Raw genomic sequence first — 18444 nt, forward strand, 5'->3', positions numbered from 1 at the left:
CTGAATATGATAAGTTTGATTCCATACAATAGTTTTGCGATATAAAGATGGTAATATGTGGGAGGTACTAGTGAATTATTGTGGTTTAGTAAGAATATTGATGTTAAGGTTTGTGATTCCCGAAGCATGCACGTATAGTCTCTCGTTATGCTAAGAAGTTGGAGCATGATTTATTATTGATTGTCTTCCTTATGAGTGGTGGTTGGGGACGAGTGATGGTCTTTTCCTACCAGTCTATCACCCTAGGGGCATGTGTTGTAGTACTTTGCTTCAAGGGATAATAAACTCTCGCAATAAGTATGTGAGTTCTTTATGACTAATGTGAGTCAATGGATTATACACACTCTCACCTTTCCGCAATTTGCTAGCCTCTTCGGTACCGTGCAATTGCCCTTTCTCACCTCGAGATGTGGTGCAAACTTCGCTGGTGCATCCAAATCGTGTGATATCATACACTCTATCACACATAAGCCTCCTTATATCTTCCTCAAAACAGCCACCATACCTACCAATTATGGCATTTCCATATATAGTCATTCCAAGATATATCGCCATGCAACTTCCACTGTCCCGTTATTATGCCATGCATCATCATTGTCATATTGCTTTGCATGATCATATAGCTGACATAGTATTTGTGGCTCAGACACCGTTCATCATTTTTATACATGTTACGTTAGATCATTGCACATCCTGGTACACCGCCAGAGGCATTCATATGGAGTCATATTTTTTTCTAGTATCGAATTATAAATAAATAAAAGTGTGACGGATCATTATTCATTATTAGAGCATTGTCCCAGTGAGGAAATGTAAAAAAGCCAAAAAGAGCCTAGAAAAAAAGAGGCCAAAAAGAGCCCAACAAAAAAATGAGAGAAAAAGAGAGAAGAGGCAATGTTACTATCCTTTTACACACTTGTGCTTCAAAGTAGCACCATGTTTTGATATAGAGAGTCTCCTATGTAGCCACTTTCATATAACTAGTGAGATTTTTTCATTATAGAACTTGGCTTCTATATTCCAATGATGGAATTCCTCAAATGCCCGAGGTCTTCTAGAGCAAGCAAGTTGGATGCACACCCACTTAGTTTTCCTTTTGAGCTTTCATACACTTATAGCTCTTAGTGCATCCGTTGCATGGCAATCACTACTCCTTGCATTGACATGAATTGATGGGGATCTCCATAGCCCGTTGATTAGTCTCGTCAATGTGAGACTTTCTCCCTTTTTTGTCTTCTCCATATTAATCTCTACCACCGTACTCTATTCCACCCATAGTGCTATATCCATAGCTTGCATTCATGTATTGTGTGGGGATTGAAAAAGTTGAAGCGCGTTAAAAAGTATGAATCAATTGCTCGACTTGTCATCGGGGTTGTGCATGATAAATACTTTGTGTTAAGAAGATGGAGCATGACAAGGCTATATGATTTTGTAGGGATAACGTTCTTTAGCATTTTTATTTTGAAAGGCATGATTGTTTGTTGGTATGCCTGAGTATTGATGTCTTTATGTCAAATTATAGACTATTGCTTTGAATCATGCGGATCTAAATATTCATGCCATAAAAGAAAGATTACATGATGAACATGTTAGATAGCATTCCATATCAAAAATTCTGTTTTTATCATTTATCTATTCGAGGACGAGCAGGAATTAAGCTTGGGGATGCTTGATACGTCTCCAACGTATCTATAATATTTTATCGTTCCATGCTATTATAATATCAATCTTGGATGTTTTATATGCAATTATATGCAATTTTGTATCTTTTTTGGGACTAACCTATTAACTTAGTGCCAAGTGTCAGTTCCTATTTTCCAGGAAATCAGTACCAAACAAAGTTTAAATGCCACGAAACTTTTTGTCAATTTTTTTCTGGACAAGAGAGAACCTAGAAGCTTCGGGAGGAAACCTGACAAGAAACGAGGAGACGACAAGGCACTTGGGCACGCCCAGGTGCCTTGTGGGCCGTCATGGCTCCGTCTGACCTAATTCCACCTCTGTAAATTCTCTAAAATCGGGAAACCAATATAGAGCCACCCAAAATACTTTTTCCGCCATCGCAAGCCTTTGTTCTTGCGAGATCCCATCTGAAGGCCTTTTTCGATACTCTATCGGAGGGAGAATCGATCATAGAGGGCCTCTACATCAACCTTGTTGCCCTTCTGATGATGCGTGAGTATTTTACCATAGACCTACGGGTCCATACCTAGTAGCTAGATGACGTCTTCTCTCTCTTTGATCTTCAATACAATGTTCTTCTCGATGTTTTTGGAGTACTATTCGATGTAATATTCTTTTGCGGTGTGTTTGTTGGGATTCAATGAATTGTGGGTTTATGATTAGATTATCCATGAATATTACCCGAGTCTTCTCTGAACTGTTTTATGCATGATTATTATAGTTTTGTATTTCTCTCTGATCTATCTGTTTGGTTTGGCCAACTAGATTGATTTATCTTGCAATGGGAGAGATGCTTTGTGATGGGTTTAATCTTGCGGTGCTCTATATCCCAGTGACAGAAAGTGACAAGACACGTATTTGTATTGTTGTCATTAAGGATAAAACGATGGGGTTTATACATGTTGCTTGAGTTTACCTTGTCTACATCATGTCATCTTGCTTAAAGCGTTACTCCGTTCTTTATGAACTTAATACTCTAGATGCATGCTAGATAGCGGTTGATGTGTGGAATAATAGTAGTAGATGCAGGCAGGAGTCCGTCTACTTGTCTCGGACGTGATGCCTATATACATGATCATTGTCTTGGATATCGTCATAACTATGCATTTTCTATCAATTGCCCAAACAGTAGTTTGTTTACCCACCGTATGCTTTTTGTTTGATAGAGAAGTCTCTAGTGAAAACTATGGCCCATGGGTCTATCTTTATCATATATATAAACCAAAAATACCTTGCTACAATTTGTTTACCGTTATTTTATTTTGTGTTTTTGTTTATCTATCTACCATTATCAGACTTGATCCTTGCAATTAACCGTCAAGGGGATTGACAACCCCCTTGATTGCGTTGGATGCAAGTATTTGTTCTTTTGTGTGTAGGTGATGTTCACGAGGTCTTGCGTGGTTCTTCTACTAGATCGATAACCTTGCTTTTTAACTGAGGGAAATACTTATCGCTACTGTATTGCATCATCCTCTCCTCTTCGAAGAAATCCCAACGCAACTCACAAGTAGCAGCAAGCAGGTCCATACATGGGTAATGTGGCTTCTGACATGTTGATGCATACCCTGGTGATAGTATGCATAACCGTCACAATTTGCAAGCACGGTCAATTTATATTATATTGCAATTGGTGGGCAATTTTGAGAAAAAAAATCATAATTTTTGACAAATTTTAATTATGCAAAATTTGAATTTGAATGCAAATTCAGCTATCGCTGCTATTATTAAACCGTAAACTTGACATTCTTAAACAGACTGTCTGAGCCATTACAATAACCAACCATGTGATATAGTCGTGCAATTTTCAAACAATGCACCAGTATGATGGAGGTGTTTGTTCAGCTCTAGGCATCGGATCCTGTCGATGCAATCCTCACGACGTAGCCAATGTTTTCTCTTCCTTCGCATTCTTGACGACTTCCAGTTCTTCCTGCTGCTCTACAAGGGCGGTGTTGATATATTCAAGGCGGTTATGCATATCTAACAAGCCCATTTTCAGATCTTCAATTTCATCTTGCTCCTCTGGCAGGGCCTTCTTGAGGCCTTCAGGTAGTTTTTGGTGCCGTACAAGGGTAATCTTCACACATTGAAGTTCATGTTGCGGATCCTTCACAACTTAACGTTCTTGCTGCTGCTCTGCCAGGGCCTTCTTGACAGTTTCAAGTTCTAGCTGTTGCCATGCCAGAGAATAACATCAAGTTCGTCATGCTGGTTTGCCAGGCGTGCTAGACAGCTTCTGGATCTTCCTGCTGCTGTGTCAAAGCATTGACAACTGGTTGTTTCTGGGCCTCAAGACTTGCAGTAATGTCATCATTTGAGAATCCTAACTTTTCCTACAGAAAACCGATTATAAGCGGGAATTTGTCTTGCTTCGATAAGGCCTTGTTCGGTTAATCGTCCTCCCAAAGGGGATTGGACTGGATTGGAAAGGATTTTGACTTGTTAGGGATTTAATCCCCTTTACTTCCCTGTCAACCGAACAAGGTCTAAGGAATTTGCCATCTTCACGGCAACTAAAATCTCCATAAAAAAGCATTCGTTTTGCCATGCCTTTCCAGAAAAGGTCAACACAATAACATTCTCCTCAAACAAGTATACTCTGGCAGTATAGAGCAGTCTGCTGGAATGCACTTAGATGTTGAGTCAAAATCATTACAATCTTGAGTGGCGTATACATTTTGTTGGATTGGAAGTACCATGCTGATGAGCAGTAAAATGCATACGCTGCCCATCTATTGATGCAAGCTTGAAGTCCCAGCCTTCCACGTTCTTTGGGACACATACATCATAGAGCATCTTCCCCAACAGGCCATCAGGGTTCTTCGCGCTTTCAACACTCGGCATGTTGAACAACTCGGGTTTTAGCACTTCACTGCTGCTTTCGTGGTACTCCATGGAACTCGGTAAGAAGAAATGATTGGCTGGATCAGCTGAAACCCTCCCTAGCCTATCACTGGAGCTTACAGCAGTCTTATGTAGATTGCGAGACGAATAAGGTGTGTCACTGTCCTCACTCGTGCCGACACTGTAGTCATTGAGTCGTTTTCTGCTTGTGTAAAGCGCTGAAGCCTTCATGAGCAGCTCAGTCACTGCAGCTCGGTATTCCTCAGTGTGATGCTTGTAATGTCCTGCATAACAAATGGAGAAGAGATAGTGGTAGATAGATAAAACAGGGTGTGAGGGTGTTATATTCTTTCATACAGGCAGAGTCAAGATAAAATTGGCAATCCTCTCAACTGTCTCGTGGACAAAAGGGTGCTTTAGGCAGACAAAACAAGGTGTAAGGGTGCTATATTCTTTTGCTAAAAAAGGGTGTTATATTCTTTCATAGGGAAAACTAAAGATAAATGGATAATTCACCGCTGGTATTAATGGGGAGTATCACATACCATTTGGCTCAAAACATGGTTGTGTGTGGCTCCTGCAGCTGGTACATTTGTTATGTATTTTCTTCCGCGTTCATGATGTGGTGATGATTTGTTGGTGCCTATTGTTTGCAGAGATTAGCCAGTATTTGGGAGATGAGGTTGCTTGTTGGACTGGAGCCAGAACAAGAAAGAGAAGGTGCTTAAGTAGGGAACTGAAACAGTTTTTCTTTCTAGAAGGCCTTGTTTGGTGGAGGAGGTTTGGGGAGGGTTGGAGGGGAATATCCCCGCAGGGCCCAAAATCCCCAGAAATCCTTGTCAGCCCATTTGACATGCAGGGATTGAGCAGGCCAACCCCCTCTGATCCCCATGAATCCCTCCCAATCCACGTGGTACAGAAAATCTCCAGAGCCACCCGTGGAACAGAGGAGCATTGGACGCTTGCTATGCTGCTGCTGTTGTAGGAGGTTTAACCAAATAGAGGGATTTATGAGGGGGGAGGGATTAGTGGGGAATTGAGGGGATTGGGTGGAGGAGAGGGATTAACCAAATCCCCTCAAATCCCCATCCACTTTGGGGCTGCAAAACCTCCCCTGTCAAACGAGGCCGAAAGGTAATTCTTGCCCATATAGAGGGACCAAGCCGAGCATGCCATCACAGCCTAGATTAGGTTCATTTTCTTTGAATATATGTGTTCTTAATCTTGGTTTCCACTAGCATGTGCTCTGTCTTTCAGGCTAGATTCAAATTTGTTGTCAGAGATACGAAACCTTTTATCAGCAAACATATATGTGCACAGGAGACGAGAATTGAATGGTAGGGAAAGCATCTTTCAGGAGATATGCTGGCTCCTGCATATAAATGATTATAGTTTCTCATTTATTTGTACTTTCAAATGGGTGAGGTGGACGGAGCGCAGTCTCTCCCCAATCAGGGATTTTTTGTGGGAGGAAAACTTCCGATCTATTCATCAACTGTCAAGGTAGTACAAAGAACACCAGAAGTAAAAAACACATCTAGGTCCGTAGACCACCTAACGACGACTACAGGCACTAGACTTAACTTAATATGTGTGACACAACCTAAAAAAAACTTAATATGTGTGACACCGTTGCAACACACGGAAGAGTGGTAATCATCCATGTAAAGACTTATCATATACTTATGCTCTTCCATGCTTTAGCAAGATACTAGCTAAATACCCATGCGTTTCTACGGGATGAAACGATATCTAAAGAGTGGTGGCGTGTGACTGATTGTCCTTGGACGCGGTGGCGTCGACTATGATGTGATTGACTGCACGCCTAATTAATTGCATGCAATTGTGGGCGAGGCAGCTCTAGCCTACCCCAACTTGTTTGGGACTAAAGGCTTTGCTGTTGTAATGGCTGCGTGTCGATTTGGCACTTAGTTTCCAAATTGAACGGACCTAATTAACTACATGGATAATTAATTTAATTGATATGTTGTATTAGCAGCAGATCTGCTGTTTTTGTTCGATTTGTTGTATATGGCAGCGGATCTACTATTTTTGCTTGATTTGTTGTATATGATAGCAGATCTGCTGAGACCACATGTGTGATCGTAACTGAACTAAGGAAACGAACTAAAGGTGTGGATAAAGAAAATCATTACTGACCAAAAACTCGGCGGTAGAAAACCAGAAACGGGAGGCGAAAAATAATAGATGGGAGGGGAAGCTTCACCAAAGGCAAAAATCATTACTGCCTTCAATAGTAGAGATGATTGTTGATGACAAGTGACAATAGTTGGCCATTAACAAGTTATTGTAGGGAGTATTATTTTGCAGATGCAAGACATTGGTTGCTTCTACCATCCTTCTCGCGTTTCATATGTCCCATACAGTCAAATAAGACCTTCTTTCTTACATTATGGATTTACTACCTTTACCGATAAGTCATACAGAAAATTAGGAAAAAGGGTAAGAACGATAGTGGCATACCATATGAATCATATTAGTTCTTACTAAGCCACGCATTTGTTATTCAGCTCAAAATTCTCCATCGGAGTCAAAGGTACATGTTTAAGAACAAATTCTTACTAAGCCTAGCACTAGCATTCAGCTCAAAATTCTCAATGCAAGTCAAATTCTTACTAAGCCTAGCACTTGTTATTCAACTCAGAATTCTCCATCAAAGTGTGCATGAAACATGCACAGAACCTTATCTTCGCGCTAGGAATGAGGCCCTTGCACAGTGACAGCCTGATGGGTTCAAAATGAAATTACTGATTAGTTGCATATGACATTTTCTCTTTCAGTGTTTGGATCCATGGGTTAGAGTTAGTTTGGACTCAACTAACCCAAAAATATCCAAACAGGAGGGTTAGTTTGGGTTAGATACATCTAACTCATCCAAAAAATCTAACCCACCCAAGAGGTGTTTATTTGGGTTAGTTCTTCTCGGGACCACTAAAAAACACCTTTTTCTCTCGCTCTACCCGCAGCAGATCCCTCCCCACTTCCTCGAAGCTTCTCATCCTCTCCCTCCCTCCCTCTCACACCGCCTGTGAAGGCGCCTCGCCGTATCTGCGCTCCATCTAACCCTGCCATCCAAACACCTCTTTGGCTAGAGTTAGTTCAGGGTTAGAATCTAACTCTAACCTCTAACTGAGTTAGAGTATCCAAACAGGGCCAGTATATGTCAGTCCAAGTTCATCTAAATCTGTCTAACTTCAAGTTCAACATAGGCCTTATCCAGCATAGCCAAACGCGAAACGGAAGTCCAAACATAGTCCAACTCAACGACGTTCATGCTATTTGACTGGTCCAACAACGCTTGGTCAATCAGGCAGTTATAGTTTATGTAATATCCATGGATGTGGCTCACTGATTGATCACGGTTTGCGCACAGTTCTATATTAAAAAAAATGAATTTTAATGGGCAAAATGAACTCCACGTGACAGGGACAATAGGAACAACACACACTTAAGGCTTCCTTAGAGTTTTAAATTCATATTTAGAGTGACAGCACTCTTGTTCTGCTTGCTGAAACCTGAAACTGCAATGTGGCTAACTGGCAAGCCATTAGTACAAGAGAGTACATTTATGGCTGGGAAGGGTGACCCAGGATGAGTTGGGATATTCCTCATGAACTTAGATTCATGTTTATTTCAATTAGCATATAAGCAAATTCGTTGAGAAAGTTGCAGAAGTGAACAATTGAACGCTACGACTTTGGCAGGCTCGTGCATTAAAAAGCTGATCAGTTGTGGATCTGGATTGGAACCACCAGTAGTAGACTTGCACTATGATGAGTGGTAACTGGTAAATTGTCCAATTTCAGCGTGTAGTCATTATGCATTCCCGCATATATTTGTCCATGCCTATTTTAACTAGCACGAATCAGCACTTTTTGTCAGTGCTAAGTAGTACTGGATAGCACATTTAGTCTTTGTATTAATAGCTTCCACATGACTTGGAAGATTGTAGCAGTAACAAAGGGCGTACCTACATGTGGAGAACTGTGCCATTTAACTAAATTCACATCACCACCCAGCTCCAGCAGACGCCGTCCAAAATTTTGAACGACTGAACATGGAGCAAGTTCATCATCCTCTGAACAGAATATGAGTATTGGGCCAACATGCTGCACATATAATGGATGAAGGTCAGATATATATGCAAAATTTCTACCTGCAATCACGTTATAAGACATTGTAGTCTTTTTTTTTTGCAGGGAATAAGACATTGTAGTCAATGGAGTGACATACCACTGACGAGTATAGTGTCTCCCAATATTCTTTGCGCTGTGCTTCAAACTTGCCAATGAAAAGAGTGTCTAGACCCGAGGCAATGCCTCTAGTCATCCATGATAAGACACGTGGAGGTTCAGGCATCTTCAGGACACTTGGGTGAAGGAGAAAGCGGGTGCCTAAATCACTCACAAAATCTACAGGACTCGAGTCATATATTTGTCCACATACGCAGTCCCGTACAAGTTGATAGTCACCCTGTAACAAGAAAAAAGCATTAAGTTTTCAGAAACATGAGTAAATACAAACTAAAATAACGGCCATTGGTAGGCTGCAACTTGTTTTCTTGAATAAAAATTTCGTGACAACTGCGTGCAAACACAAGGGGCGAACAGCAAAAATGACCATCATACCAAACTCAGCTGCCCTTTGCACCTTCCCTCGATCAGCTGCCAGTGAACAAAGATAGCTTTAGCCTACAGATCCTAGACAAGGCATCAAGAGATAACTGTTCCCTTTAAAGGTTTACAGAGGTTTCGATCTTCTTACCTGAAGAACCTTGTATGTGCAACCTTTTGGTCCTCCCGAAAAGGATGCAAACACAACAGGTACTGGTCTAATATTCAGTTCCTGGATTTTGAAGATTAAATCATCAATGGTCGATGATTACAACAAGTAATCAGACGTGCCAAAACAATTAATAATCCACACTGCACACAGTAATTGACCCAAGCCAGGTGGAGGTAGCAATAGGGTGGGATGCACAGTTGCGGTTACCTTCACGAGCTCCGTGAGCACCCGGTCAGCAAGCACAGCAGCCTTCTCCGGCATAAACCTGGGCAGACATGCAAATGGGATAAAAAAAGGATTACATTGTATAAGCTATCAGATCACACTACAAACAGTTGGGAGTTGCAACCATCCAACAGAATCCACATATCCTCGCAGCTTTTCCTCGCACATCCAACCTACCTATCTTAAGTTCTGGATTTCCTGATCAATTTGGAAGTTGCCAAAAAGACGCATACCAAGTCTAGCATCAGCCGCGTGCCCCCAAATATCCCAATCTAGCAAGAACCGAATATACTCTAGTAAAGTTTGCATCAGCTATCCAATCAGATAAAACACCCCTGGAACCTAAAATTTTCGCTTCCTGAACATGGGAGTGGAGAGAGGCGCACGTACAGGGTGACGAAGTCGGAGTGGCAGACGAGGCACGCCCACCCAAGGGCCGCGTACAGGTCCACGTACGCGCGCACGTGCCGCTCCTGACTCGACAGCCACGCGAACATCACCACCACGCCGCCGCCGGCCTCCGCACCCGCGGGGCCGTCGCTCGGCCGCCGGCCGCCCCAGTAGTGCCGCCCCCACATGCCTCCTGCCGGACGTCCCTGCCTCAAGTTTCTAGAAGCCTCAGTGCTCCTCCTCCTCCTCCTCTGCTTGACTTTTAGGCTAGAAGAAACCGTGAGGATGGGCGCCGAAGCGTGTGCCAATTATTGGGTGTATCTTGGGGACGTGTGGCGGTTAAAAAGGCCGTGCGGCGGCTGAGCTGGGAAGGGTTGAGCTGGGAATCGCATGTGACTACTATTTGTACTTGAAATCACTATAACAGGTACACCCTCCGTCCTATGAGGAGTGTACGTTTGAGTTTAAAATTTGTTTACAAAAAAGTATATTTCTATCTTCTCAATACATTTTAAAGTATTTTCTCTCATCACACGGTAATTAAGATCAATAGCATTCTATACATATACATAGTTTTCTTAATTTCTACATGCACTTAGCTCATTGAAGGTTGGGTAATTAAAGAGAAGAGAGATGGTAACTTGCATCTTTCCAATGCATTTTTTACTCAACATCATAATTTATTCTAAAATTTCTAAATGTATACTTTTCATCAGACGGAGGGAATAGGTACGGTGCTTCGGCTATCATTGCAAAGCCCATAAATTTTTATGAACTAGTGGATCCGTTGCACCAAATGACGCAGAGACCCGCTGAATTCATGTACACAATGAAAAGAAAATCCTCAGTTTAGTTACTTTAGTTGTGGGCAAGCACATACGGTAAAAAAATTGAACGCTTTTTAATAAAAAAAAGGAATGGTGGCTTATTGTCTACAAAGAGATTGTACACACACATTTAAATTTGACAGCACAAAGTCCCGTTGTATACCACTAAAAATGTGTAATTTTCAGTAATTTCTTGCTGAGCTAGCACCCACGTTAAGAATTTAGATCCCCATGTATAAAAGAAAATTTACATAGACCACGAGTCCCATTTGAAACCACATGCACGTTGTAAATGTTTTCTTTTTCAGTTTCTTTTTTATGTTTGAGCAAGCGCAGACCATGTCAAACCCGAAGTGTTATATTTGACTTCTTTAGTAGACGTAGATTTTAGCAACCACTTATGGTAATTCACACCCTTTAAGATGAATAATGAAGGATAATTTACCTTTGAAAATATATACTTGGGCATGCATCTTTTGTTATCTTATTCGAGTAACATGAGGCAAATGGCGCAGGGTCCAGATTCAAATCCAGAGGGTTTTGAAACAGTTTGCCCCCAAAAGTCCATTCTCATCCATAGTATTCTCTCTGATGATTTCTCTAGATGTTTCAGTACAGATCTTTTTGGCCACATATGTCAAGTATAAAGCTGAAGCTGTTAGCCATGGACTTCATGGTACATAATCACATATATTAGCAAACTTTAGAAGATTGAATGCAAATTGGTGACCAATTATTCAGTTACTTCAAATTGGTTTATTCGGTAAGGCCGCGCTTGGAATCGGTGTAAATATATACAAGTGTATTTTTCTTACGGGTGTATCTTACCGGTCAGGAGCGATTTGCAGGGACGGTGGCCTGTAACTTTTACAAGCGTATTCAAAGTAGAAACAACATTCCAAACAGGGCCTAATACTCTTTTCTGCAAAAAGGCCAAACTAAAAAAACTGTTGAAAGCTTGATTATCAGTTTTGATTCCACACCATGCCACGACGATCAGCATTCCTTGACTTACACACAACCTTGGTTGCACCCAAAGCAGCATACAGTCGGTATTATGGAGCAGATCAAAATAACCTGGGCCTGAAATCAATGGTCGATACTCGATAAACTACAACAACATTTATCTCCAGTCCCAGATTAGAAGCAAGGTTTTGTGCTCCAGGTGGACCAACTAAAAAAGGGCAAGACACTTTAACAGCATCTAAGTGAGAAAACAAGAAAATGAGGTAAAGCAAAGCCACAGTCAGCATTGTCCTGCGCTCATGTTAGTTATTATGCAAAGTTCTCTATCCAAGGACAAGAGTAGAAGCACCAACAGACACTGCTTGGCTGCATATTGACACATTACATAAAGGAACATTAAAAAACCAATCGACGGTAACATAAGAAATACAGTAAAATAAAGTAAATATATCTTATACATCAAATGGTCTGATTGTTTTGCAAAACATCGATCTTTCATTGTTCTACAAATGGTTGATTTACTATCTCATACATCAAGAGTTTATCTGGATCAAATCTGGAGTTAGAAACATGGTGTTATGACCGGCCAGGTCTATGACCGCAGGAGGCCCAACAGGCAGGCTTAGGCCCGCAAGTTATCTTAGTTTTATTTTCAGATTATGGTTATATATACGAGCTGTAAGACTATTTTGAGAATTAAGCAATAAGACTATTTCTATTGCCCGGCTCCCAGAGGAGCCGGAAACCCTAAACCCTAGCCGCCTCCTTCTCTCGCCGCCGCCGCACTGCGCCAGGACGGCGCCTCGCCGCCGGCCGCCGCGCTCAGGCCCTCGCCCTTCCCCCTCCTTTCCCTACTGTCTCCGGCCAAGACCGGGCAGAACCCTAGCCGCTAACACATGGCAATGAACCTCAGACAAAACAGATGCAACACCCTCAGTGGAAGTATAGCCATCCTGACACACAGAAGATTACTAATCATGTGCTTCTGTCTTGCTGGGATATGCATTCACATGTAAATCACAGCTCAAGGCCAGATTGACGTTCTGCACTTGAGGAAGAAACCATACCAATGAGGACTGACTACACCCTGATGGATCTTCAACCTCATGGATACCATTGCTATCACTGTCTTCACTGTTTAGTTGGGTAATCACCGATGAGGAAATTAAATCGGTATGGTGTTCAATAAGTGGAAGACACGAGACTTGAGCATGTAAACCTGATGACATATATGAATCAATTTTCTTCCTTGCACAACTGTTCCAGTGGTTTTTAATTGAATTGTCCATCCTGGCAGGCTTGTGATAGGCTTGGCGAGCCAACGTAAAAACTCAGCCACTCTTACGGAGATGAAATCCAAAAGATTTTCATTGGGGCGTAAGAGTATCACCAAAGAGCTAGCTATGCACAGGGGTGCGTGGAAGCTTGCTATCCATGTGCCAGAGCCATGAGTTGGTTGCGAGATCTTATGTGTTTCACCTCTAGCCTACCCCAACTTGTTTGGGACTAACAACAACAACAGCAACAGCAACAACAACAACAACAACAACAACAACAACAACAACAGGTGTTGTGATAGCGTTGTCGTTGTCGTCGTTGTTGTCATAACCCACTGGGCTAAGCCCCTATGCCGGTCATAACACTTCTCCCTGCCTGCACAAATAGCTCGTCCTCGAGCTGTAAGGTGGGGAAGCGCTTGCTGAACTCCTCGAGATGATCAACCAGCATCAAACACCTTCGCGACAGCTGGGGCGGCAAGGTCGGCGGCGACGGCGTCCTCCGGAATGTAGTCTGCAACCTCCAGGTAGAAGAGTCGTGGGCAGGCATGGCCAGGCGTGTAGGGCTCGTCGCAGTTGAAGCGCAACCCTTGGCGGTGACGCTCGAGTAGCTCGGCCGAGGTGAGCCGGCGGAACGGGCGCGCCGCAGTCGCAGCGAGGGGTGCCGCGGAAGCCTGTGCAGGCCGACCCTGAGCGGATCTGGCCAGGGTAGCGACCCGGTGGCCCGGGACGGTGACTCCTGTTGGACGACCACCGCGGGCGTAGTACATGGCCGTCTGGATATCCTGGGGTCTCCGAAGCTCCACGTCCACGCGGATGTGATCCGGAAGTCCACAGACAAAGAGGTCGGCCCACTGTTGCGCCGTCACGCCCGACGCGTGGCATGCCAGGGCCTGGAAACGGTCGGCAAAGGCCTGAACCGTGGAGGTGAAGGGAAGGCGGCCTAGCTCCGCCAGGCGGCTCCCGCGGATCGGAGGCCCAAAACAAAGGAGGCAGAGCTCGCGGAAGCGCTCCCAAGGGGGCATGCTGCCCTCGTCCTGCTCGAGGGCGTAGTACCAGGTCTGTGCCGCGCCGCGGAGGTGGTAAGAGGCGAGCCAGGTGCGCTCCGAGGCGAGGGTACGCTACCCGCGAAAGAACTGGTCGCACTGGTTGAGCCAGTTGAGGGGGTCCTCCGTGCCGTCATAGGTGGCGAAGTCGATCTTGGCGAACCGCGGCGGTGTCTGGGTCGGAGCGCCGTGTCGAGCTGGCTCGGAGGTGCGGAGTAGCGAGGCGGGTGGCGCCTGGTCGGAGTACTCCGGGTAAGGACCCGCGGAGTTGGATGGCTCGCCGAACTGCGGAAACGGGGTCGGCTGCTCCGGAGCCGTGGTGTAGACCGGCGATGGCGAAGACCCAGCCGCCCAAGCTGGTAGTGGTGACGGGGAGGCCGGAAACTGGACCTGATGTATCGAAAGGCCGGCCGGCGAGGACACCCCTGAGCTGGGCAGAGGTGGCGCCGGTGGTTGCAGCGTCGGCTGTGGAGGGTGGGCGGGCGCGTCGGTTTCCGCGGGGGAAGGCGGCTGCAGATGCCAGAGGGGAGCCGCAGCTGGCGGCGGCGGCAGATGCCACAGAGGAGCCGCGGCCGGAGTGGTCTCGCCGGGGTGCCCCGCCTGGAACGGCAGCAGCGGCAGCCCGGTGTAGGCCGGCGCGCCCTAGGCCTGCCATGGCAGCGCGGGGGAGCCCGCCGGGAACGGCAGCAGCGGCTGCCCGCTGTAGGCAGGCGCGCCCTGGGACGGCCATGGCAGCGTGGGGGAGCCTGCCTGGAACGGCAGTAGCGGCTGCCCGCTGTAGGCAGGCGCGCCCTGGGACGGCCATGGCAGTGTGGGGTGGCCGTAGGCGGCGATCGGCGCAGCCGGCGGAGGTGCGTACGGCCCGGCCATGTACGGTTGGTACTGGTTCAGAAGGAGTCCCTGGACGGCCGTCACGAGATCCCGCAAGGTAGTGGTGACCTGTTCCGGTGTGAAGACGGCGGCCGTTGGCGGCGCGGAAGTGATGGGGGTTGGGGGCGGTGAGGAGGCCGCGGTGGTGACTGGGCCCGACAGCGTGGAGGCCCCGGCGGTGGTCATCGGCGCGGAGGTGGAGACGGGCAGCGGCGGCAATAGTGTTGACGAAGACATGATCGGACCCAAGTCTCTGGATACCAAATTGGTAGGAGCTTGTACCCTACCAGGCCTGGGGCGTAGGTTGTAGGGGAAGGAGGGGGAAGGGCGAGGGCTGGTGCGCGGCGGCCGCCGGCGTGGCGCCGTCCTTGCGACGGGAGCAGCGGCGGCGAAAGCAGGAGGCGGCTAGGGTTTAGGTCTCCCGGCTCCCTAAGGGAAGTCGAGCAAATATTGATAGCTTCTTGCTTCATTAGATTGATACATCTCCTCTCCTTATATAGAGAGGTTTACTTGACTCCTAAGCAAACGATCCTAATACGATAAGATAATTGGGCTAAGCCCCTAATTAAGATACTTGGGCCATAACCCACTGGGCTAAGCCCCTATGCCGGTCATAACACCATCTATGCTCGTGCAGCCAATCAGATATCTCTCTAAAACAGATCGGTGAAGATAATTTGCTCATAGAATCATATTTATGCAACAAATGAAACATCTATATTAAACAGCCACTGGAAAACATTTATAAAGAAGAGACCAGAGAAAGTAATTTCCTCACAGAATCATGTATGCATGTCTGTGCAACTAATTGAACATCTCTATAAGAAGTTACAGAAAAAATGTTCCCAAAAGATCCTCAACACATGAGAGAAGAATTGCTGCAAGAAAAAGGCCATCAGGCTTCAACAACAATCTACACTGCCCCCAAAGGACAGCCAATTACCATAGCTCAGATCTTTTAGCACTTGATAACTTAATGCTTTCAGTGTTTAAAATAAAAATACTTGCCTGTACCATTGCTCCAGGTAGATCATTTGTTCAATGAAGCCCAAGACAGCTCATTATTAAATCCTGGGAGCTTCAGCAACCAAGAGCCACATCAATAGATGAGTAGACAATGCAAGATCACAATTTATCTTGTTTCTTATACTTTTAAATTTGACACTTAGACACTCAAGCCAAAAATCTATTGACCCACTCAAGCATAAGAAAGTATACTACAAATTGACAGTTTATCTCTTGGTGTATATGAAGTGGGGGGCCAAATCACTAACCTGAGCAGGCATTGCAGGTTATTGGGAAACTGAAAATGTATTTATCAATGGTACTGACATAGATGCTATTTGTGAGTCCAAATAGTAAAGGTATTGCAGATTTGATCATGAATTGAAGCTTACTGCAATTTTTTAACAAAAAAAATAAGTATACGGTGTAGAAACTGAATTAGATATCATGGAACGGTACTCATCTATTTCTCTATCAGTCTCTTTTTTTGCTTGCCTAAGCCTTGCCGTTTTCGCTGCCAAAGACGTCAGATTTTAGTTGACAGACAAAAGTAGATACTTCAATTTCAGCTTCGTAGTGAACAATAATATTCATAGAAGTTCAAATATTTCTATGGTAAGTGCTTTCATAAATGCAACAGATTTTGCCAACTTAACAATGCAATGCAAACATTCCACTTTCTTTTAAGATACTCCCACCCAACGACATAATCAGATGACACGTCCTATCAAATAACAAAGGCAATATTACCAGGTAAAGGGTTACAGAATGCCAGCAATTGTGCGCCTGCGCTGTAAACCAGATGATGATTTCATAACAACTCACAATGGGACATGATGTATCATGAATTCACAGTATGATAAACTTGGTACGGCAGGACAGACACATCAAATAAATTAGAAAATGCCATCACATTGTGACAAATCCTACAAAAGTTGGCAGGTGTATTCAAGTATAAAATATTAATTTAAGCCAACAGAGCAGATCCACACAAACGGTCAATTCATAATGTACTCACCGCACAACATTATGCTCGCTTCATAATGAGTCAAGCCCAAAATCAGAGAACTTTACCAGCCCTGGTAGTATTTACAATTTGCTGAGTCTCTTGCTCTGCAGCAAGCAATTGCCGGATTCCACTTGGGCGCCTGCTTGATGACATGTTTGGGCTGCGGAATGAAGAACAATAATCAACAAAAGAATGGCATGCAGTATTGTTACATGGTTAGGAGGTCTAAAACATATAATGTCACATAACATCCTAAAACTCCTATAAAAGAAGAGAAGCCTATATCACTATCCATGATGCCAGATATGTAACTACCTGCAGTTTTACAGACAAAGATAGCTGGAAGAAAAATCCCACATATCTGCTGCTACTCAGAATACCAAATATTAATATTACAACCACACGGACATGTTGGCATTGTAATGCAATTCAGGGAAGTATATGAATCGGACATAAAACCTTTATATGTTGCTGGACCATGGCATATATAAACAAACAACACATTGAACAAAACAAGAACATATTTTTCTTACCTAAGTTGCCATGGTGCTGCATTAGTTAAGCCTCTCGATCTGGCCGTCAGAGTCTTCGCTCCCACCTCCTACACTGCAAGCCACCACCATATCATACCTCCCCAAATCGATGGAGAGGGAGGGAGGATCCCCACAGATTAGGGCGGAACCAGGACAACCAACAGAGGAGGCAACCTCCGGTAGGCCGGCACGCGCAAGGAGGATGAGCCAGGGATGGAGGCCGCCGTTCGTCCTTCTGCAGCCTTGCGCAATAAAGAGGGTTGGGGGTGACTGCGGTGCTAGGTGACCAAGCCGCCCATGGTCTTGACTGCCGCTCCCGCTGCCTGCCCAGCCTGCTACACCATGCGTTGTGCTCACCGGCGCTCGCCGTCGTCCAACCGGCGAGCATCCCAACCGCCGACCTCCCCTGCTGCTTCCGCCCGCAGGCGCCGGGCCCTTCATGGCTTCTGCGGTTCTGCCCCACCTCGACACCGGCGCTCGCCGTCGTCCAGCCGGCGAGGAGAAAATTGGATATTTGCCACTTTCAATATCTGGCTTCGCAAAAATGGCACTGTCAATATGGCCTTCGCAAAATTGCCACCTCATGCCATTTCCCCTCTTTTTTTTCTTTTTCCATTTACAAGCACCGGAGAGGACCATCGTGTCGCCGCTGGCTAGGCCCACGTACTTGATCCAATACTGTAGCCAATTGAACTGTCGTGTTGATTCCTGGACAGTGTGTCGCCGCCGATCGCCTAGGCACCGCTGAGCTGCTGATTTCCTAGACGCCATGAAGTAACCAACTATATACTGAAGTTTAATGAAAATTGACCTGAATGCAAATTCGTGGGGTAGGTGAGCTATTCATTTTTCTTTAAACCAGGCCAGCTTCACCAATGACGTACTTAAAAAGTCCACAAATCCATCAAGAAGATTTTGAACTGGTGCCAACGTCTGTTCCTGAACAGACTCTACGGG

The 18444-nt window shown here is 44.9% G+C and overlaps 1 protein-coding gene and 1 long non-coding RNA gene across 4 annotated transcripts; both read right to left on the minus strand.

The window, feature by feature from the left end:
* Positions 1-4176: 4176 nt before the first annotated feature.
* LOC123103301 (uncharacterized) lies at positions 4177-10286 on the minus strand. Of its 3 annotated transcripts, XM_044524833.1 has the most exons (8): positions 9955-10244; positions 9742-9836; positions 9547-9604; positions 9319-9399; positions 9183-9218; positions 8788-9027; positions 8525-8663; positions 4177-4817 (listed from the first exon to the last, which is right to left on the minus strand). In XM_044524833.1, the coding sequence occupies exons 3-8, from the start codon at positions 9598-9600 to the stop codon at positions 4342-4344; spliced, it is 1026 nt and encodes a 341-aa protein (XP_044380768.1). In that variant the 5' UTR covers positions 9601-9604; positions 9742-9836; positions 9955-10244; the 3' UTR covers positions 4177-4341. The 3 variants fall into 3 exon arrangements, with proteins under 3 accessions (XP_044380768.1, XP_044380769.1, XP_044380767.1); XM_044524834.1 differs by lacking the exon at positions 9742-9836 and having other exon boundaries at positions 8529-8663; positions 9955-10286; XM_044524832.1 differs by lacking the exon at positions 9742-9836 and having other exon boundaries at positions 9955-10283.
* A 5021-nt stretch (positions 10287-15307) lies between these two features.
* On the minus strand, positions 15308-18069 carry LOC123103303 (uncharacterized). The gene is made up of 3 exons (XR_006449745.1): positions 17488-18069; positions 16215-17114; positions 15308-16018 (listed from the first exon to the last, which is right to left on the minus strand). It is a non-coding gene; the product is annotated as an uncharacterized lncRNA (long non-coding RNA).
* Positions 18070-18444: the final 375 nt, after the last annotated feature.

Source organism: Triticum aestivum, chromosome 5A (assembly GCF_018294505.1).
Source record: "Triticum aestivum cultivar Chinese Spring chromosome 5A, IWGSC CS RefSeq v2.1, whole genome shotgun sequence".
Lineage (NCBI taxonomy): Eukaryota > Viridiplantae > Streptophyta > Magnoliopsida > Poales > Poaceae > Triticum > Triticum aestivum.

Excerpts from the sequence above, each read along its gene's own strand:
- LOC123103301 (XM_044524832.1), bottom strand. The coding sequence starts at position 10,142 with ATGTGGGGGCGGCACTACTGGGGCGGCCGGCGGCCGAGCGACGGCCCC. Across the intron at positions 9,605-9,954 it reads CACTCCGACTTCGTCACCCT|GTTTATGCCGGAGAAGGCTG; the intron begins GTACGTGCGCCT and ends ATGTCTGCCCAG. Across the intron at positions 9,028-9,182 it reads GCAAAGGGCAGCTGAGTTTG|GGTGACTATCAACTTGTACG; the intron begins GTATGATGGTCA and ends TTCTTGTTACAG.